Below are 22,973 nucleotides of genomic sequence, written 5' to 3'. Positions count from 1 at the left end.
GGGCCCGCTGTAGGTCCCTGAACCCTACTTTTAGTAACCCTCTGCAGGTTACACCCACTCCTCGCAGCAGCTCCCTCTGCATCCTCCCTCCATGCACTGTGGAGTCAGCTCCCGCCAGGGTTCCTTCTGTACTTTAAAGACGGGCTGATAGATCACAGCTGAGAAGAGAACATCATTTAATCACCTTTACAACTAACGTTAGTGGAATTAAACGGGAAAACGACGTCGCGTTAGTGGTTGAATGCTGCGTTCACAGATACGACGCGATTGGAATGAAAAGACGCGCAAAAAAGTTTGTACCGAGACGACTAATTGAGGTAAAAAATCGATTCGTTTTGCTTTTATGTGTGGCCAATGGGTTTATAATAACTCCTAGTACGTTACAATAGCATTCCAATCTCAGCTAATAAATCTTTTTTTTTCTCAGGATGCTCTGGTTATTGTTCCTCAACATAGGCTTGCTGGTGAGCACTTAATCTTTGTATTTATGTTTATTATTCCTGTGGGATATTTTAGACAAACACGTGACGACTTTTAAGCAGGTAACGTAGGCTATTTGAGTTGTGCAAACATCCCAATAACTTACATTTTACTGACTCATTCTGTATTACTCTGGCAGACATTTAGGCAGATAATGCAACGAGGCTCGTGTGAAATGGTTGTTTTCTAAACAGGTCTTATTGGATAAAGTAAAGAAAGCCATACTAATCTTACGATACTAAGAATTTCACGTCGTTAATTTTTTTCTCTCCCTGTATTAGTATTATATTTGTGGATGTGTAAATAATCCCCATACGTAATAGAGTCATTGCACATTATCTGTATTGTTTTATTCATGGTTTAAATGCCTAGATTACCCCGTTGAATAGCAAGCCAGGCATTATACGTTTAAAGAAAATACTGGCTTTTGATTGGCTATAAAGTCAATTAGTCAGTGTTCTTAGCAGTGTTAAAAATGACTGCGTGAAATAACTGCAGGAAATAAACATTATCTTTGATGCTACAGGTATATATATATAAATATTTGTTGCAGGCCCAAAAACATGATGAGGTGTTCTGTTCGAAAACTAGGTTCCTTGGCCCTATATCTAGTCCAATCAGGACTCCTGTTGTGTATTGCTTTATCTTATTAGTAAAGAACAGTAGCTAACCCCTTCTGTCCATCATACCTGGTAATGACCTAAACGTGTACTTATGTTTCAGGTTTGTTTCCACAGCTATATATCAGGTGAGTTACTTTCTGTTTCTCTTTTCAATTGAACACCGTTTAATTTAAAGTTACTACAGTAGGAACTTTTGACTGGTTATGAAACCATCTCAATTTAATACCAATGCCCCTATATGATCTAGATAAGCATAAGGCTATTTATACATAGGCTAGTTATTTTTCGTGCCTGTCACCGGGTCTGATTCTCTGCAAGAGTCTGAGCTCTCCTTGAGCTCACAAGGCCTCTGGCCGCAGACAGACCCAAATCCAGCTTCAACCTGCAGTCAGAGCTCCGTGTCCGGCAGCTTTGCCTCACTGCTCCGCCGGTCCCTGCTGAGAGCCAACACCACACTGCTGGAGGCATGGGATAACCAAAACCTGGACTGCACGGGACAGGCTGTCAGACCCTGCTGCAGTAAAATGAGAGGTTTTCTAAAGGAACTCTGGTGCTCAGAAACACTACCGTTTTTGTCCGCAGGAACCACCAAAATCAACACAAATTGAAAGTTTGCAGTAGCATTAAGACAGCCGAACCAAGGTGGCAGTTAACACACATTTGTGTGTGTGTGTGTGTGTGTGTGTGTGTGTATGTGTGTGTGTGTGTGTGTGTGTGTGAGAAGCCTTGAGCAAGTCAATGAGGGATTCCTCAGCCAGTGAGGTACAGGTGCCAATGTTCAACAGCATGCTACTTGTCATAGGTGAATTCTTCTAATCTTATTTTCTCTCTTTTAAACAGCTTTTACCTTGGAAACTAGAAACCTGACAAACGATGAGTCCTACTATGAGTATGTTCCTGATCGCCTGCAATGGAACAATGCAGGGGAACTGTGTAACCAGCGCTCTGGGGCCTTAGCCACTGTCTCCAACCCAGTAGAGAAGCAAGAGCTAACCAACTTTTTTAAATCCTTGAACATCTCTCAGCCTGTGTGGATTGCCAAGGAAGTCATGACCCATCTGACAAGTAGGTTCATTGTGCTATTTATGACAATTTATTTGAATGTATTAGCACTCTTTCTTTTTAAATAGAAGGCTCGTTGTTTTTCTTATCCAAGACATCTTTCGGCCTACTGACTGGCTTATCAAAAGGCGAATAGAATATAAAATAGGACTGACATGCAACACTCTTTGCCACAGTAAATAAATGTTTCACATGTGTTTACATTAGGAATAGAACCACAAAGTGGAATTTTATGATCAGGTTCCATCTTTTCCGAGAGCTGTGGCAGGATTTTTCCTTCGTAGTAATGCCTCTTTATTCTCTCTGTGTGGTGTGAAACCAAAGGTTCCTCAGAGACCCTGATTCTGGAGTTTGCCGGGCGCTCGGACAGGAAGCATGCCCGTCTCCTGCACAAGTTCCCCTCCATGGATTCTGTGACCGTTTGCACCCATCTTCGCTTCGATCCAAATAGTTTTGGAATTTCAACCATCTTTTCTTATTCCATCCAGTCATATATCAATGAGTTCCAGCTCCGTGTGAACCTAGTCAAGGGAAAACTTGTGCAGCTGGCTCTACTGGTCCATGGCGTTCATGGACCTTACCAAGAAGCCTTCGACCAGGACGACTCTTGGCACTCTGTGTGCGTTTCTTGGAGCAAGAATTTTGGACGCTGGGTACTATTTACTCATGGCCTGGTGGTTTCTAGGGGTGAGGGCCTAAGTTCTAACAGCATTGGACCTGATGGCCTATTCATTATTGGACAAGAGCAGGACACTTTTGGGGGTTCATTTAAGAAGGATGAGTCATTCTCAGGGAGTATCACAGAGCTGTACATATGGGATCGGGTACTGAACAACAGTGAAATCTACACCATGGAAAAGGAGTGTTCACCCATTTCCTCTGGGCTGGTGTTCAAATGGAGTGGATCAGCCATGGAAATAGAGTCCTCCCTTACGACGCTGTGGAAAGACATCCCATGTCAAGGTACATTTGTTAGGATGCAGCATTTGGACGGGAAGAAGCTAAGGGGTTACCATAATCTAAATCAAGGCTGCTTTCATCATCAAATACAGGAATAGTTTAAACCATAAAAGACAGAAGAGACTCAAATCTATCTGCATGGTCCAGTGGTGTAGTTAAGCATTGCTTTTAAATACCGTTTACAGTTTAGATAGTTTTGCACTAGGGTTGGGTGGGGTTGCTATGCAGAAAAAACAATTGCATAGAGTCCATTTGAAAGTCATTTTGGATTACACACTTTTCACTAACATGCCAAAATTTGAGCTGGCCTGATGTGGTAAACCCCACCCGTCTGAAATTCCAAGCAGAGTAAAATAAATGCTGTGAATTAATTTCAGATAAAACTAGATCCAAACACACTCAAACACAAACACACTCTCCTCTCATCCCTCGAATGAAGCTCAATCATGATGTAATTTGCATAGCTGTTTGGTCTTAAATACTTGGATTAAAATGCTTTAGGTACTTGTGGGATCACTAAAACTGTTGTCAAGTAATCTAAATGAAATTGGGTGACAAGTAAATAGTTAGGGAACTAGTTACAGTGATGAGCACATCGAGAGAAAAGTAGTTCACAAAACTTACTTTAAAAAACTTTGACAAGCGCTGTCTTGGCTTTTTCTGATCTATTCCAGATTTGTTAACAGATCTGTTCCAGACTTAACTTACCCACAATGTTTGAAAAGACAGGTAAACTGCCAAGATCCCACATTTTATGTTTTAAATTTGCCAACATTACGCATTCATGATGCAGTTTCTCTCCAGCTCATGAACTGGCAGCTTGTCATATCAGTGGACAGTTTGAACTTTGTTACCAAGAATTGAAAAAAAGAACTTTAATTAACTATATCACATACATTTATTGTATGTGCATGTGTTTATACATCATTACAATAAATAAAAAGCAGCAAATTATATGTTAATTGAGTGATAGTATTGAGCCATACTCCCCTAGATATTGTGCACTGTGAAGCTGTATAATGTAGGAAGATATGAATATAAGTTTAGGGCTTTGTATTGGCAGTTACTCATTATTAAATGACTGGGATTGGAATCAGCAAAAAAGCTTGATCAGCATATCCCTCATCCTTTCTGAATTTGTAGCATGCTTTGGCAAACATACAGACACACAGTAAACAAACACACGCGCACACAAACACTATTTTCCTTTCCAGCATTAAGCACTGCTGGAAGTTTAATGAGACTGAAGGAAAGAGGGAATCTATCTGTGTTGCTCTCCCCCTCAATGAATAGGGTGGATGGTGATCAAGCTGTAATTGGCAAAGTGTAGGGCTCCTTATGGTTCTCGTGAATGTTTTGTGAATCACGTCACTCTGAATCCCACCCTTCAAAACAAACTTCTCCTCTCTGACATCATGCTCCCCGATGAGCAATGAAAGCCCAAAACACTCATTCCGCCTCCTGGAACTGAACATGCACAAAGGATTTTGCACTTGCACGACTTAAGTGATTTCCAGTTACAATGTAGTGTAGTGTTTATTTTTTTTATTTTGTATTTTTTAATGATCAGCTGACAGTCAGGATATGTGCAGTAGCTGTTGAAGGACTATGGATTAATCCTTTGATCTTTCAGTTATAGGACTTAACTAACATGGTGGTACCTGGTGTGCTGTCTTTTTAAGCTTTCCCTTAAGTATAGGCCACACTACTCCTGCAACTGAACTGCTACAGATTCAATCCTTGTAACAGCTAGTCTATGACAGATCTTTCCATAATCAAGACCACAAAGGTTTTATAACTTCTGTTTTATTGTTGCCTAAAGGCTGGGATCAGATTAATCAGAATCTGATTTATTGCCCAGTACATGTATGCTTTCACATACAAGGAATGTGTCTTGATGTTTTGTTTCAAGAGAAAATAAAACTAAAAACCAAATACTGAAAAGTCAAGAAACATGATAATGAATAGATAGTTTCAGGGTAATTTTGAAACGCACTAACAACCTGCTTAGTCTGTTGTCTAAGCAAAACTTTTTAGCTGGGGGAGTGTTGGCTCAACAATAACTATTTGGAGATTATGTTGGGGGAATAATTTAATGAAGGAGCATGAAGTTTATTACACGTTTACAAGAAAACATCTTGGAGCTCTCTTGACTAAGGAAACCTGCCTGATTCTCCTGCCTTGAATTGCATCTTGATGAGATGTGAATTTCCCTTTTGGGTTTCTAAAGTGTAGCATTATCAACACTACTGTGAATGACATTACGTCTTGATGTGTCCTTCTTTCATTTGCAATAATTTAACATTAAGAACACCTTTCACCATTTCCTTTACTAGGAAACGTCACTGTGTTAGCAAATTCGTTCTTGGATTCCCTCCTGGATGGAAATGCTTTGCAGAATCAAACGTTCTCCTTTGAGTTGTTCCACAGCCCTTTGTCTGATGAGGATTGTGGCATCTTTGACCCGCTTATTGGGAGCTTGGGCCTAGCCAAGTGTGACTCGCTCAGGGGGGCCGTCTGCCAGTTTAAGAAAGGTACTAATAATAATAATGTAAATCAATTGTATGGCTTTTATTCTTGATGCAATTTGAGGAATTGCTCTGCTGTATCTAACCCTGAGAGATACTGAGAGCATTACCGTAACATTGGCATGCAATCACATACATTAGTCCTGTAATAAATACTACCTTTGCATAATGTGGAGTGTTTAATTGTTGTTGACACGATGTCAGCATAGCAAAGAGCTTTGAATCCATAGGAATCTCTAAGGCTGTTTATGCTCATGCTGTAATAAATGGCATTATATGTGTCTCTGTTTGTCTGCAGAAGTGCTGGATGTTATCAGTTTACCAAAGACACCATTCTTCAGGAGATTGAGCGAGGATCCTCTGACCAAACCTGTGAGTTGGACAGTTTAGCTGTCTGTAGCACATCATCACTTAAGTGGTACTGTACAATAAATTAATAACAACTCATCTTGATGCTGGTGCAAAGGCAGCTCAACAACCGAGAATACAGCAAAGACAGTGCACCCTGGAAAAAGGATTTCACTACTTTGCAGCAACACAGAACATTTCTATCATTGTGAAGTTTAATTTAGGCTGTGTAGTGGAGGAAATGTTTGCCATGTTTAAGGTAGAATTGACATTTTCCAAACAAACTTAGATTTACATGTCTCATACCAGACATGCAAATATTGGCATGCCATAAAGGTAAAGTACTCTCATTGAAAACTATCTTGTTACATTTTTAGGAGAATCATAACTCTTACTGAGTCAAAATCCTAGAGCTTTGCTTGGTGAACAGACGTGATTGTGATCCCGAAGTGTGTGATACTGAATTGGTGAATTCGCAGTATTGCATTGCAACCACCTTACCCTCAGGTAAATAAAGTTCAAAATCTTTACCCATCCCTCTTTTTCCTCAGGGGGTAGAGCTGAGCGTAAATACCTCCTGGGACAGAGATTTGGCCTTGCTGCAGCAGCTGACCCAGACTGTTCTGCGTGCGGTGGAGGCCGGTGGCCCTCACCTCCTCACCTCCAGTGATGTCCTCTACCTCACCCAGAGGATTGAGACAGACTTGACTGCACTGGCTACCAGTTCTCCCTCTGCTGGAGCTGACGCGGCAGAAGTCATGGTGTCCATTGCTACCAACTACCTAAAGGCGGCGAGTTTGATGCTGGAGCCCCACACGGCTTCACAGTGGATGCTCCTGACAGAGGATGGGGTGACCTGTGTTAATCTGTTTTTGCTATCCCCCCCACCCCAAAAAAATAATCTCTAAGGTTTAATTGATTTATTTTTCACTGACCACTTAGCAAGGTCTCCCCTATGTTTATATTGCATATTTGATCCCACTTTAAGGGATAAAGTAAAATTATTTTCTCAATTTTGTTAACCCTGGAAAGTCATTATTTGCCCTCAATTAATCTAAATTTTTGTTTTTGGGTCTGTTTTTCTTGTACAGGTCAGCGTGGGACCATTTACTATTGTCCAGAGTATTGACAGACTCACCGAAACGCTTGCAGACATGCTATCTGTGGAGAGAAGAGGCTTCACTCTTTCTACCAAGAACATAGGTAATTAAAACATATTGGTGTACATCAAATAAATCAGAAAACAGTCTGTTTGTGCTCAGTTCAAAATATAGGCACAGTTTCAGTGTTGATCCATGGTGATAGAGAAATTGTAAAAAGATGACAAGTAAGATTCTATGATACATCTCACTTAAAGGAAAAGGGCCAGTATTGTGATTCAGAGAATACAATTTCATTTTTGTTGTATGTTTATATTAAGGCTAATCTGACTTTTTTTTCATGGTATTGCACTTCTTCATCTCCTTGTTTTTGCAGTGGATACATGTTCAGAATTTATGAATTTTCGACACGCTGATACGTCTACAACATATAATGTTATTGACCAATACCTGGTAGCTCTTGGCTTTGTAACACAGATAAGTAAAGAATATTATTTCGTTTATTTTCCTGTTTACTATTATTGTTAATCCGTCTCTATTGTCTGGGTGTCCTCTGCTGTCTTTACTTCCAGATGTGTACATGAAGTGGCAGAAGCTGACTGAAGAGAGCTGTAGTCAAGTCTTCAAGCCTTCTGCAGTCAGCTCTCACACTGCCAGCAGCAGTGGTCAAGATGAGTTGGTTATCCCTGACACTGAGCTCCAGAGGATACACACACTGGGTAGGAAACACACACACACACACACACACACACACACACACACACACAAAGGCACTAGTTGTCATAGATGCTAACCCAACTGAGAATGAAAAATGTGTGTGCCTAAACACTTGTGTATTACATGATGATACATGATGATGAAACAGCATGCACATGTGTCCTCACAAACTCCTCATAATTATACACTGTAGTTGTTCTAAGTATGATTCTGTGTCCAAATAGAATGCATAAATTTCATTCCTAAAAATAATGTGTTTTACACATACTGTAGTTGCCTTATGCAATGCTCTTACATATTCTAACTACACTATGATGCATGTATATCTGTGCAGCACTTATCAGATCATTCTAAAAATCAAATAAAAGATACAATGCACAGGCCATTTTACGTCTGTCTTATGGCTAAATGATTTTAATTAGCTTCCTACATATTTCAAGTAGTTGTAGATTTAGTTGGTACAAATAATCTAATAATCTAACTCAAGAAAGACTACAGGAAATCAGGAAATACAACATGTTACATTCTTTGACATAGAGGTTTTGCTTTAAGAGTTTTCTCCAAATGCCTCCAAAATATGGATCTGTAGGTGGGACTACTAAATCTAAAATAATAGACATACATTTTGAAATCAGATCTTTGAGCAAATGGGTAAATGAAACTCCTAGTAACTGAGTCGCGTGTGAATGTGTGAAAGTGAAATGTGATACTGCGAAACTGAAGTGATGCTCAGCAAAGTAGTTTGTATTATTAAAGGATACAAATAAATCATATCTGCTTCTCCTTTCTCTCTGATCAGGACATGAGGAAGTGATGTTTATTCATACACACTACAGCCATCTGAGTGAGATTGTGTCTGGAGCACAGGAGCCTCCACTGAGTCACCAAGAGAAATTAAAAAGGTAGGATATAGTTGGCCTGTTGTTTTCTCTTGTGACTGAATGTTGCTGAAACAAACTCAGTGTTAATAGCACTTTTTATTCACAACTCAGCATTACTTGATTTCAATTTATATAGCTTTTGTATATTTATAATAGCTCATCAGTTCTGGAAATCAGTTGTTACAACCATCTAATGAGCATAAAACACATTGTTTGACTTAAGATACAGTTTAAGTGATTTCTTCAATAAATATCACCCACATATACTCAAATCTAAGTGAATACATATAAAAGCTCTTCTAAATTACCTTTTTTACGTGTTGGATTCAGCACTAATTTTAGATCCCATTTTTTAGGCTATTTGTTTTAATATGCCCTTATTCTCTATTAATTGGTTAAAGTTAAATCAAATTTAGAAATTGTAAATTAAAAAAACCTGTGTGCTCTGGGTTCAACCAAATAAGGTGTGCTTGCACTTTTTCTGTGATCATTTTTGAAAGAGTAAGGATCATTCTGACAGTGATTACCAGTAGTTTGGATTGTTTGTTTTGTGTATTTATTACATTTAAATTGTAGGTCAGATGTAAATAATAACCATTTTTTCTCTTCCCAGAATTCTCCCCAGTCACCTGGCTTCTGCTGTCATGTCGGCCACTATCCGCGATGCCTCCAAGGCCCAAACCATTCCTGTGGCCATCAAGTACACCCTTTCCTCATCTAACGTGGTATAGTCCATTGTTCAACTGCTGTAACACAGTTTGACTCTTAAGCCCAGGGCAACATTCAGTTCTGGCTTGAATCAGAATCCATGCTGATGGCAAACGTTTTGTAAGAAGCAACCATTCTTTTGGAATAGCAGTTGAGTTACAGTTAACTTGTTGCCCTTTGATAAACTCACCAAATGCAATATGTCACTACATAAGAATTTTCATCTCCCAGGAAGCGGTACTTGTTTTTTATCCATGGTGCTTTTGACTTGTTCGAGTTTAAGGTAATATATTAAAAGAGAACACCAACAAGTGCAAACATGTGTTTCTGTTTCTAGGTGGAGTATTCACAGCGAGTTACTCCCGTTTGTGCCTTTTGGAATTTCAGCTTGATGTAAGTTTTACCAACAGCACAGTCACATAAACAGCCCCAGTAAATGTGTGTAATTGCAATAGAGATTAAAGATCTTATTGTGTACCATTAATTTTAAGGACATATTTTACTCTTTTGATGCTGTAGGTAATATTTTTGAACACCACAATCAAATGTGATAAATGTACATATGACGTTTCATTCCAAAATGAGTGTTTTAGGTTTTCAAATCCTTTTTACATATTTAATTCTTAATATTTAATACTAAATGCCTCTGCTCTCTGAAACTTTTTGATGAGGGTGTGTTTGTGTGTGTTGGTTGTGTATTGGGGTGTAAAGGCATAATCATACCAGTAGCTGGTCCAGTGATGGTTGCAGGGTGACCTTTGCTGGCTCGAGTGTCACTTCCTGCCTCTGTAACCACACCACCAACTTTGCAGTGCTGATGAATTACCTGGAGTCAAAGGTAACTCATGAGATGTTTTTGATGCAGTGAGTTAAATCATGCATGCTGAAAAAGAGGTTGCATGATGGAAAATGTTAACTATTACTTTGACAGTCAGACCTCAAATTTAAACTGTGGTCAAGGTTATGAGTGTTTTAATTTTTTTTAATTTTATGGCATTATGTAATATTAGTTGTTTCCTTCCTTTGACAGTTATGATTTATATCTAAACTTAACACTGCGTTCCAAATCGCATACTTTTTCTTGGATGGGTCAAACCTGTGATATTTGACAACATTCGCCCCTCTCTCTCTCTCGTTCCCTCACTGCTACTTTTCCCTCCCGTCCCTGAGGAAGAGCTTATTTAATAGGATGTATTGTGTGTGGCTGTAGCTAAGTGGAGAGCAGGGTCAGAGGATCGGCGGTTCGATCCCCGGCTAGTTGCATATCGATGTGTCCTTGAGCAAGACACTTAACCCCAAATTGCTGTGTATGAATCTGATAGGCAGGTGTTACTTAGCCCCTGCCATCAGTGTGTGAAGGGGTGAATGATGACAAGTAGTGTGAAAGCACTTTGAGTGGTCGAAAATACTAGAAAAGCGCTGTACAAGTACAGTCCATTTACCATATTGCATCCGGTCGCATTTTGCAGAATGCTTTTGTGGATATTTGACCCAAAATATATATCAGCAAGAAGGTTAAGCTTCAAGATGCAATGTTATGATGAAGTCGCATGTCCCGAATTAATGCAAATGTCAGTTGCAGCTACCATGAATAACTGGAAAAAGTGTGTGATTTGGAATGCATTTTTAAGTTTAGATACAAAGCATAACTGTCTAAGGAAGGAAAAAACTAATATTACATAATGACATAACATATAATAAATAAAAACTTGAATGCTTTTGACATACTATGTATTGGACATACTAAATAGTATATTAGTGTGGCTATTGGAACACACAGTAAATGTTGCTGATGTGAAATTTAAATCCAGGTCATCATCTTTGATCTTTAAAATTAGGATTTGTAGTACACTATATTTACCAGCAGGTGTCACTCCCAGTGTGCAAATCCTTTTGAAAAATGCATCTGTAGAACTGTTCTATCCAAAGTGCATGAATGGTTATAAATACAAAACAACACCAACAGCCTTTTAACTTTTTGAAATTGCACATTTTTGGGTATTGAGTCGTTACACAAATTAAGCGATGAGGTAGGAATTCAGTGTCTTTGAGTAGGCAACGGATGGGTCAAACCTGTGATATTAACATTCTCCCCTCTCTCTCTCTCACCCTCACTACTACCTTTCCCTCCCGTCCCAGTGGAGTCCTGAGGAAGAGCTCATTTTGACCAAGCTGACGTTCATCGGCTCTGGTGCGTCTCTGTGTGCTCTGGTGGTGACCTTGATGCTGTTCACTGTGCTGGAGTGAGTACCTGGTTTTCCTGTCCCGCTTACCTGCGGTGCCAATACATCTGCCTGGTTTCTGTCTGTTTGAGTCGATGCACACCCCTCAGCCTCAACCCCTTTTTTAAGCTGGTAATTACATTTAATATGTATATATAAGGAAAGTATTGAAAAACAAGAGAGAACAAGTTGTTCAGTATTTATATCGGACTATTTCTTTGCGAGGACCATAACAACTGTTCAACATTTTCAAAAAAAAATTGTTTTGTCAGGGTAAAGAATCTCTAGAAATCAATTAAACTAATATAATTAATTATAACAATGTGACACTCATGAAAAATACTCGTTTGTATTTGTTTGCATGAATTAACGGTTAAAAGTTCACAGTACTTTTCAAGATTGACAAAGTCAGCATTCCCCTGTTGACTTCCATACCTTTTCATAGGGTTAGATGTGACACTCTTTCCCATACACTTAACAGAGAGAGATAACTTATTGGCGCTGTATTGCTCGAGCTCTGTTCCTAAGGCTGCAGTGAGTATTGACTAGTGCTAATCTAGTAATTACCGTGGTCTACATGTGAGCCCACTCTGAAGGTTTATGGCGGCATTCTGCAGATGTTAATTAACATAAGGGTCACTGAGGGATCGCAATCAGCTGGAGAGGAGCTGCCCTGACAAATTTATGACTGTCCTGAAAATCAGAGAGTGCAACCGTGCATTTCACACACACATGCTGGTGTATTATGTACATGCATTTGTGTACTTACATACACACAATACACATACACACACACAGTCAAAGTAGAGGTGCACATGTCCATAGATGGATGCGTAATCGCACCATGAAATTATAGTGGTCTCAAGCAGTTATTCAGATGTGAAATTAGTCTAAATAGGCTGAACCAATCAGGAGGTAATGGAAGGCTCTTCAGTTCATTTACCCCTCTAGACCAGATCCAGCTGTCCATTTCACTTATGTTTACTTAAATGGAAATATTCAACCTATTGATTCCATCGAAAGACAATATGTGTTTGTTTTCAGAGGTGGTGGGATATGAGACATGAGCCGTATATACACAGCCCTCCGGCATAATATTTATTATCAACAATAAAACGTACTGGAAAACTAATTGAAACAGTTGGTGCCCATTTCAAGATTGTAATATGTAAAAATCTCTGAGACAAATCTCACATTCAAACTAACAATATAAAGTAAGGAATAAATTAAAACCATGATCTGGAATGATGCAGCAACACAGTCAACAAGGTGGAAAGTTCAGAACAAGTAGAATTCATAAACTGATTTAAGGCACTAATCAGTTTCAGGTCATTTTATAACCTTGGATATTACAATTTTTAGTCACTATGACAATGAAAATATATTAATCGATCGTGTTGTCCATCAGTCCAACAAACAAACTAAACATACATACAGAATTTAAATAACTTGACTACTAAATGTACCAGTTATTTGTTAAAATTTGTGTTATCCCTGTGTTGTAATTTATACTGTCACTTCTTACCATATCTAATTTCAAGACAAGATCTGTCAAAAAACTTGAAGTTTTCTATTGTTTCTATCCATAGTATCCCCAGATCTGACAGAACGTCCATCCATAAGAACCTCTTCATTGCTCTGATCTGTGCCCAGGTGATTCTGCTCTGCAGCGGCTCAGCCATTCACAACAAGGTACAGGCATCTGATTTTATGTACCAATACATAGGATTGTAATGTTGGTGGACCAAGGGGCAGACTAGAGACAAATGAAGGTGAATGAAGACAAAACTCACTTGCTGATTGTTCGTTGATAGATTCTGCCAAACTTTGCATGAAAAATAGATAAAGTTAAAAATGAGAGCATCAAAAGATACCTATTTTGTTTAGATACTAGGAAGCAAGTTCATTAGAAGTTTATTTTTACGATAGAATTAGTAATAAAAACCAAGATTTAAAAAAAGGGTTTTAAAAATAATCCAATCAATACCCACTTCACTACTCATGGCATTTACAGTACAAGCTAATGTTTAAAATGTCTGTTAAGATACTGTCTACCTTCTGGTACATTTAAATGAAACCTATAGAACTGTGTTTTAATAGCTACGCTAATGAGAGTTTAAATCCAGGATCCTAGTAAAACAAATGCTTTGGCATTGAATGTTGCATAAGTGGCCACTATTGTCGTCTCCATCAGCTAGAACACATGGTGCAGTCCCTCTGTAGTCACCCGATGGCCTGTAGTTGGCTTGACCCTTGGTCCTTTGACCCTGGGTCATGTCAGGGTGGGCTTAACACTGAAGGCTGGTGGCCGCTTGTTGGAAATTTATCAAGTGGTTTCATATGTACATAGGCTGACTGATCATCAGGAAGGTCATTTTTCACATTTTAACAAGGTTTTCAACACATAGTTTCAAGCCACTTCAGAGCTATTTACAATGATTTAGTCTGGAGGGAGTTAGTGTTTTGCAATGAATGCTTCAATAGGAATTCATATTGTTGCATAACAACAGCTGTAGGGATTGAATCGATATTACAGGTATTATATGGTCTTTCTTACCATTAGACCAACTCTATTTGTTCTATTTTTTTTTTTTAATGGGGTAAATGACCACTTGCCACCTCATACATCTTCCACGGTCATGAGCTGCCCTTTAACAATCTATTAAAAACATGGAGTTATTTAACCTCTGACAGTGTTTTTTCCGGACAGAACCCACCTAATTGAGTTAAAACTTTACATACATTGGTGTATGAAAAATATACCTATATACACGAGTAGATCCTAGATGCATATTTCTATAGAATGTAGAGTCAGTCAGCTAAACTTCCTTTTGGTTTCCACAACCAAAATGATTTGATTTTTGGAGGGAGAAAGGTTACCCTTGCAAATTAACGTCCAGAGTAATGTGCTATAAACCAATTCTCCCTCTTATGCACTATCAAAAATTACACTCCTTTCTTGTGACATGGAAATTGAACTTAATGAACTTTTACTATTAAGGCGTGTCACTCGGGAGCTTGATCTGAATACTTGAAATGCAACGTGTATCTGTCTGCATGCCTGTGCTGGTGTGTTTGTAGGTGGCTTGTACACTTGTGGCGGCACTGCTCCATCTCTTCTTCATGGCAGCATTTAGCTGGATGCTGGTGGAGGGTCTGCTGCTCTGGAGCAAGGTGGTGGCTGTCAACCTAAGCGAAGATCGTCACATGAAGTATTACTATCTCATCGGCTGGGGTACAACAGCTATCAATACATAGCCAAATCACTTTTCACATGTGCAGTGATTGTTAAGGATATTGTGATCTAGGTATAGGATTTGATAAAATCATGAACATAAAACCACACAGAGTCAGATTGATTGATCAGTGGTGTTATGTTTTGACATAAATCTGACAATGTGAATATATTTTATACACCATATTAGTGGGAAGTACAAGATAATACTTTTCTGAAACTATAGGTAAGGCAAGTTTATTTGCATAGCACATTTCAACAACAAGGTAATTCAAAGTGCTTCACATAAAACCATTAAAAGCATCAAAATATAATGCAAAAGAAAAGGAGATTTAAAAACAATTAAGAACATTCATTGAAACATTAAAAACAGGAACAGTCATTAAAACACGAAAAAGCAGTGTAAGAAAATAAAATACAGTAGTAAAATGCAGAAATTATTATTATAATACATTTTTGACTGGGGATTTGTGACCATTTGGGTCTTTTGATGTGTCTCCATTTTCTCCATGTCTTGGTACTTTCATTTTCTCTTATATGCTCCTTATTCTCTTCTCTCTCTGTTTTTCTTTTATGCCCCTCCCTCCCTCCAGGTCTGCCGGTGCTGATAGTCACCATCACGTTGGCATCAGCCTCAGGCAAATACTCGGCCGACAGCTACTGTTGGCTCAGTGTCCAGAATGGCGTCATCTGGGGCTTTGCTGGGCCCGTCATCTTCATCATCATGGTCAGAAAATGTATTTCTAATCATACCATGTAGGGCGGGGCGATAATTCAGTATGATAATTTATCGTCTTTCAATGGAATCATATCATGATTAAATCATATATCGAGATATTGCAATACACAATTATATTGTCTAAATTGATAATAACAAGCACATATTTACTCAAATGTCTCCAGATATCTTATCACTTTGCACTAAAGTTCTTAATTATATGAGAGAATACTCTTATACCACACAAGTATACTATGCCATGTGGTTATTTGATGCAGAAATTAATTCATTATAAATTACCAGAAAACATGCTATATCTTAATATATTTTATTGTCGAGATATGAAATGACCTGTATCGTGATAGAAGATTTTGGCCATATCTCCCTGCCCTAATACTGTGTAGTCTGTTCAGGCTGAAATAGTTAAAAATACAAAGCGCATTCAGCCATTTGGACTTGTAATTCTTTCCTGTAGTGCTCCACATTAGGTTTGACTGGAAGCTAAAGTTACCAATTAAACAGGAAACGGTGTGATGTTTCAATCTATGTTACACAACATTTCTTTTAAACAGCGGTAGTTTGTAACATGTGTCTCTATTTCTTTACTCTTTCCTCAACCACAATCTCAGACCAATAGATATGTTTTAATCAGTATTTCAGTCATTTTGCCTTTTTCTCCCTCATTTCTTTATCCTTCCTTTTTTCCCAGGTGAACATCATGGTACTGACTAGGGTGGTGATCATCACCATCTCCACAGCCAAGAGAAGGTCCATCATGTTGGCCATGGGCACCAGTCCTGTGGATCAAGCCTATGAGCAAATCAGGTACAAACCACAAGGTGGCACTATTTGTCCTCTTTTTGTCATTTTTTAAGGTTATTCACCCGGGCCACAGGCCTTGGAGCAAACAAACTGTAGTCAGGGGGCAAAAAAAAGCAGCTGGAAGCTTTTATATTGGATTTGTCATTTTAGAACAGAAAACCTAATTTAACAAAATATCAGAACTTAGTTTTTTGGTATTATTCAGTGTTGATAAGATACAGAAATAATTCAGATATGAGTTCTCTGATATGTTGGGCCAGTATTTTACCTTTCTTTTTTGTTATTATTTTTTCTGAAACCTTGCATCAATAGAGTTGATTATTAATTATAGAGTTAATAATAATAATCATAATAATACATGTTATTTGTGTAGCGCTTTAACAAGTACTCAAAGGCACTTTACATGGTAAGAACAGAAACAGTAAAAGCAATAATAATACAAACTAATCAGATAAATTACATTATAACAATAAAAAAAACATTACATAACTAGCATCAAAGGTTAAAGCAGATTTAAATAGGTGAGTTTTGAGTGCAGTTTTGAACGAGGCTGGTGACGGAGAATGTCTGAGGTGCTGGGGGAGAGACGTCCAGAAGGAGGGGGCAGCAATGGAGAAGGTCACTATATGGTCTTATACTGACTTGCTTGTAAGGATTAGGACAGTAGCAGTTGTATGGGGTGTTATTAATATCATAATGAAGATTTAGAATGTTTGGGTGAACCTCTGAGAATGGGTTAAAGACCTATAAAATAAATTAAATATCATCTCTCAGCAGCTTCAGTCTAAAATAATCATCTGCACTGTCTTTCAAGAAAACCTTATAGATCAAACCCTCGTGTTGGGATGCAATACATTTTTATTTTTCATTTCCTATTTATTATTTAATAATCTAATACTTGTTGCCTAGGGTTGAATGATAATGGAAAAATAAATAACTATTAAACTGCAGTATTTTTGCCTTTGCTATATACAATGACATTAGTTTTAAAACGATAGGTTTATGTAACATGTGACTTCTGTAGCTCTCTGTGCTCCATATAAATCCACACAATACGCTTGTTTCATTTGTTCTATTTCTGTCCGTTGAATTATTGAAAAGGATTGTGATTGGTCATTTGGAGTACAGGCAGACCAGTTTGTAAAATACATTTCAGCAGACTAAATGACTGCATGTTATTTATCAGATTGGCTGTAGGATTACTCATGAACAGTTGCCTTTACTAGTTTAGTGTTTACCGTGGCTAAACGTACCTTGTTACATTGTGTTCTTTGTGACTATTGCATTGCAATGTTATTGCAAAAACAATATCTTGTTGAGCCCTATGTCTGTTGTCTTTGATAATGTGTTTCTTTTTTGCCGCTGGTGTTAACTCATCGGGGTGAAACTCTGCTGTAAGTGATCCAGTACATTTCCCCCAGCAGGCTTGTATATGATCCTATCGGTGAAAATCGTGTTAAAGTGTATATATTCGTTCACTACCTCAGCCCACCGGGGCTCACAGTAGGTGCTTTATGAAGCTTCTCAAAGCAGGCCTTGAACCATTGGCACCCCTGGGTGGCAGCCCTCTCGGAAACTCAAACACATTCCTCCGCAGAATAAACTAGGGCTTGCCGCCCGCCATGTCACACACACACGAACACACACACAGCTGGTGCGGTTTGGCGGTCACCTGAGCGGGAAGATAATTCAACTCTAAACAGAATTAAGGTGGATTTAAGGTGGGAAGTTGTCACCCCATGAGCTTTTCCAGCCGCACAGTGTTGTATATGGAACAACCAGCCTGCCAAAGCCGCTCAGTTTTGTCCAAAAAAACTGAAAAGTTGAGAAACCCAGAATTGAGCTCAGGACGATCAGGGAGGAAGTACAATTTTTAGGGAATATTTAAATTAATTTCATCTGGTGTGGTAGAAGTTCAGCTCACTCAACCAATTCAGAGTCTGTGTGGTGTGTGGTTGATAATAATTTTATGTTTGTGTGTTAGCCATATGTATTTGTGTACGCTAACATTCTTGTGCTGTGATTGTGTGTGTTGGTGCGTCTGTGCGTGTGAGCACAGGGCAGCAGTGAAAGCTGTGCTGGTGTTGCTGCCCATCCTCGGATTGACTTGGCTGTGTGGTGTTTTGGTGCCTTTCTCCATTGTTATGGCCTACATCTTCATCCTCCTCAACTCCCTGCAGGTACACACACACACACACACACACACACACACACACACACACACACACACAGAACAGCCATCATTGAATGAAAAATTACATTTTCCATTATTTAGGAAGTTCTGTGCCCGTGAGGTTTTACAAACAAGTTTTAAAACCTCTTCAAAAACAAAAAACCTTACTGGTCATATGAAGGCAAAATCATTTAAGCTTGTCATATAAAGTATTGACATTTTGTTTTTTGCTTCTATCAGTGTGAACAGATTCCTAAAAGACATGGGATATCCATAATGATAACTAGAAAATGTTCTCAGACCGTCGCCAAGGAGGCAATTCACTGAGGAGCGATGGTTAAAATCTGTAATTACGGAAATATAATAGCAGAATGCAGTCCTGTAATTCCTGAACTGCAGCTTGCAGTAATTTTTACTGGGCAGGCACAATAGACTGACCTGAATGCACACATGAATGCACATTGTAGCAGGGCTCAAGCACTTTGACCATAAGTTTCCATTCGGTATTGTCTATGAGCGAGTGTAGTAGCATATATGCGGCAATAAACTCTCTTATAGCATTAGTTATTGCTTTGGCACGATGTGAATCTGCAGTGGGAGATACTGTAGAGAGAGGGTGTTGTCTTTTTTAGTTTTGTTCTGCTAATCGACACATTCGGGTGATGCCGTCTTACATTAAATGTTTGAAGTGTATCCACAGATGGACCTGACTTCAGAATACAGTTTGACACAAATCGTTGTCATTTGAGCTTGACTGACCGGACTAAGCCAACTGGCATGCTACAGCTGGCAACAACTGGTGTGCTGCGAACACTCTCCTGGTTAAACTCGCCCTCAAGAATTTCTGTTCTACACGTGCAAGTTGTAGGCACAAAGAAACTCTCCTGAGAGCTCAAAGGCTGCACCTGCAGTGGTCGCGGTGATTTCATTATTACTCGGATGGAAAGCTTTGGCAGGCCGTATGTGGCCCGCGGGCAGCCAATTGTCAGTCGCTAACCTGTGATCCAAATGTAAACATAAGGGTTGCCTCAATACTAAAATTGAGGACAGGATTGGAACATTATTATTGATTCAATACATGTACTAACAATAAGGAAACTAGAATAGCAGGAGTACATATTTTACAAATATGAATATACTTCTGACGTCAAAAATGACTGACTGGGCTTTTGAAATCACTCTCAGATGGAGCACTATTGGTAACAAAAATACAACTTAAATTCATCAGCCATTCATCTGTTGTAATAAAGTAGAACAAATATAAGACTAAATAATGCCACAGCTAAAACTTGTGAGCAACTTCAAATAAACTCCAACAGTTTATAAACAGTAAACTGCTTTATTTTTCTTCAATGAGGAACAGAAAGGTTTTCCATTATACATTGTAATTCTTCCCTTCTCTCGGGGTGAGGGCACACAGACTGTCAAGGTTTTTATTTGTCAGTGACAAGGCTGAAGTAGAGAGGGGGAAAAAAGAGCCTTGGTCTGGCTTGTGTTAAGCAGGTGCTTCATTTTAACAAGGAAAGTTGATTTGTATTGTTTGTTTAATTATTTTTTTCTTTATGTATTCAGAGGTCAGCATTATTGTTGTTGTTTGTGGCTCATCAGCGTTGATTTTCTGCTTTTAGTGCTCAAATTCAACGGGTTGTTTTGTCAGAAGTTTTGAGGAATTCATATTTTGAGGCCCTCTATAGATAGATAGTACATATTAAAAGTCTAACAAATTCTGCCACGAGTAATATACCTGTGGGAATCATATCTCCATTTGAAAATGGTCACAACTTTGGAAATTATTGAAATATTTCACACAAAAGAATAATACCTTTGTAGCCTATTTTCCCCACTGCAGTGATGAAGGAGGAGGTGAGGATGAAATCATGTAATTCTTCTGACTGCGGCAGGCAGTCCAGATCCGCCGCTGCGATTTGTACTCGTCTTTTAATCAGCTGTATCTTTAATTGAGCTGTATATTTAACGAGAAAATCAATAGAGGTTTTAGCTGCAGCCCGATCATTAAGCAAGGCCCCTTGGTTGCCATAAATAGTTTCTGTTTCCCCCTCATATCTAATTATATTTTTTCCATGTCGACAGTAATTAATACTGAAAGATTTTCTGGGCGCTTATTATACGACTTCACATGTTAACACGTCATATGGATTTCTGTTCTGTTTCATGCATTTTGTCTGTCTGTCTCAGCTGTCGACCTGTCTGTCAGCAATTTTTTCTGTCTTTCTGACAGCTTGTTTGAATCTTTTGGTTTAATTGTAAGTTATTATCTTCAACAACCATGTTAGAGAGATGTTGATGTCGCAACTGTGGCTTCGTTTTAAGACATGGTCCTCAAATATCTCTTCTCGGGACAACATTAACGACCCAGTTTTAAGAAAATACGAACATCTTGCCTTGTGCTTCCTCTTTTGCATATCATTGCACATTGCTTATTCCATCCTTTGGTCATGCACGATGCGCAGGGCGAGAAAATGCAGATAAATTACTCAACAAAAAAAAAGACAGTAAAATAAGCCGGATCTTTCAATGTGTTTTGTGAGTGTGTTGACTGGGTTTTTGGGTAGCTGTAGGAGGCCAATCCAGCTGCTTCGGCATAATAGAGCTACATAATGTGTCTTTAGGCCTCAACAGGTCAGGACACAAAAGAAGCCCAGCCAGGCACCAAGCTGCTCCAGTGACACACTCTGTTGACCTCGCTGCTCTCTAGTCTGCATGGGGTGTAGTGACACTCGTAGTGGCAATCCTCAAGACCCTGTGTGTTCTGAGGGAATTTCTATACATTTTGAGCTTAAGTGCTCATTGCTGTGCTCTGGCTGTGTTTCCGTTCACTAATTCAAATGGTGTGGGCAGGACTGTGACATTTTTATTTGATTTAGCTAATGCATTTTTGTCTTTTCTTTGCCTGTTCAGCATTGACAGTGATATAATGGCTTCTAGTTACAACGACACAAGATCCCTTTTCAAACTAAATGGTAATGTCAAATACAAATTCACATGCATTCAGGATTTTTACCATGAAAGAATCTACCAGACACCATGCCAAGTAAGAAAAAGAAAGTATAATCAAAATAGATTTGAATATACTTTTCTTTTCTTTTTCAGATCATATTGTTCAACAGCTTTTACAACGAAAAGTGCTTGAAAGTCTGTGCTGTCCATGTTTGCTTTTTAATCTTTTGCATTGATCAGAAAATCCATGGATTACTGATCGGACCTGCAGGGCACAGGCCCAGCTGGCCTTCACCTACAAAATGTCACAGACATGCACCAACCAGGAAGAGACTTAAATAGACAAAAAGATGCAAAACAACCACAAAAAGATGTTGAACAACCATAAAGTCTGTGTGTTTTGCTTTTATGTAGGAAAGGTAGTGGTGCCTTTTGCATGTCCAGGGGCCAATTGTCTCATAATTCGCCCATGAGAAAACCTTTGCAGGAAAGGAGTATTGACATTGCTGTGAAATCTGGTATAGAGATTAATGCCCTCTCTGGATCCTACTGAATTTGGTGATCCCATGATGTTTCCTTCAGTGCCACAATGACGGTGACATTTTTTTTTAAATGACTGTCTCCACATCTATCAGATATATTTCATTTAACACAGACTTTCATAGTTCCCAGAGGATGAATTGTAAAAATATTGATGCCGTAACCTTCCATCTAGTGCCATCATCTGGTTACATCCCTACTTTTTGGTTAGTGCTAACAGCAAATACTAGCATGCTAACACATTCAATTAATATGATAAACATTATAGCAACTAAACATCAACATGCTAGCATTATAATTTTGAGCATGTTAGCATGCTGCCTAGCTGAAAGCACTGCTGGGTTTAACAGATCTGTAAGCGTGGGTGTAATCTCATAGTGTTCCTTAATGATCCAATATGGTAATTAGACTCCGCATTACAATAGACCACCGTTGTCATATAGAGGACAGTCTTGCCCTCTTTAATGCTATTGATTCCTTTCAGAGAGAGAGAGAGAGAGAGAGCAGAGTTGAACATGGTCCCAACTTCATGGCTACTCATAAAGATGATGAAATGTGTGAAACCTTAACAATAATGCATGCAAAACCTGAGCTGGTAGGCAGGAGATAAAAATAAAAATAAAAATGCTCAAGTTTTTTAGGAAATCGTTTTTTATTTGCAGCTGTTGTATTTTCAATGGGGCCAGCCAAAGCAACATAAAGCTTAAGCGGCAAGCCTTTACTGTTAAATCAATAAAACAGATAATGTTGACAAGCCTTTTTCATTGCACTCCCTCATGCCCTTCCCACTCCTCTTTGCCCTCCATCCTCACAGCACTGTCTGAAGTGTCTCTGCTTTTGTTGTTATTTTTCTCAATAGAGACCTGAGCCGGCCGTTTTGAGCAAATATACTGTAGAC

At 38.8% G+C, this 22,973-nt stretch overlaps 1 protein-coding gene across 1 annotated transcript; it reads left to right on the top strand.

Annotated features, from left to right (window-relative positions):
- The first annotated feature begins 155 nt into the window (after positions 1–155).
- On the top strand, positions 156–21,264 carry LOC137870597 (adhesion G-protein coupled receptor D2). Its single transcript, XM_068708001.1, has 21 exons — positions 156–317; positions 428–464; positions 1,204–1,228; positions 1,944–2,168; positions 2,490–3,128; positions 5,462–5,659; positions 5,952–6,025; positions 6,553–6,852; positions 7,093–7,204; positions 7,674–7,820; positions 8,618–8,720; positions 9,313–9,424; positions 9,745–9,800; positions 10,119–10,245; positions 11,547–11,650; positions 13,219–13,321; positions 14,711–14,864; positions 15,458–15,591; positions 16,292–16,407; positions 18,464–18,584; positions 21,208–21,264. Exons 2-21 carry the CDS (start codon positions 429–431, stop codon positions 21,262–21,264), a joined length of 2,943 nt encoding a protein of 980 aa, XP_068564102.1. The 5' UTR covers positions 156–317; position 428.
- The last annotated feature ends 1,709 nt before the right edge of the window (positions 21,265–22,973 follow it).

Source organism: Cebidichthys violaceus, unplaced genomic scaffold (genome assembly GCF_023349555.1).
Source record: "Cebidichthys violaceus isolate CVI_PGR_0920_01 unplaced genomic scaffold, fCebVio1.0.p SCAF_13, whole genome shotgun sequence".
NCBI classification, from domain to species: domain Eukaryota; kingdom Metazoa; phylum Chordata; class Actinopteri; order Perciformes; family Stichaeidae; genus Cebidichthys; species Cebidichthys violaceus.
This window is presented reverse-complemented; position numbering and strand designations above follow the sequence as displayed.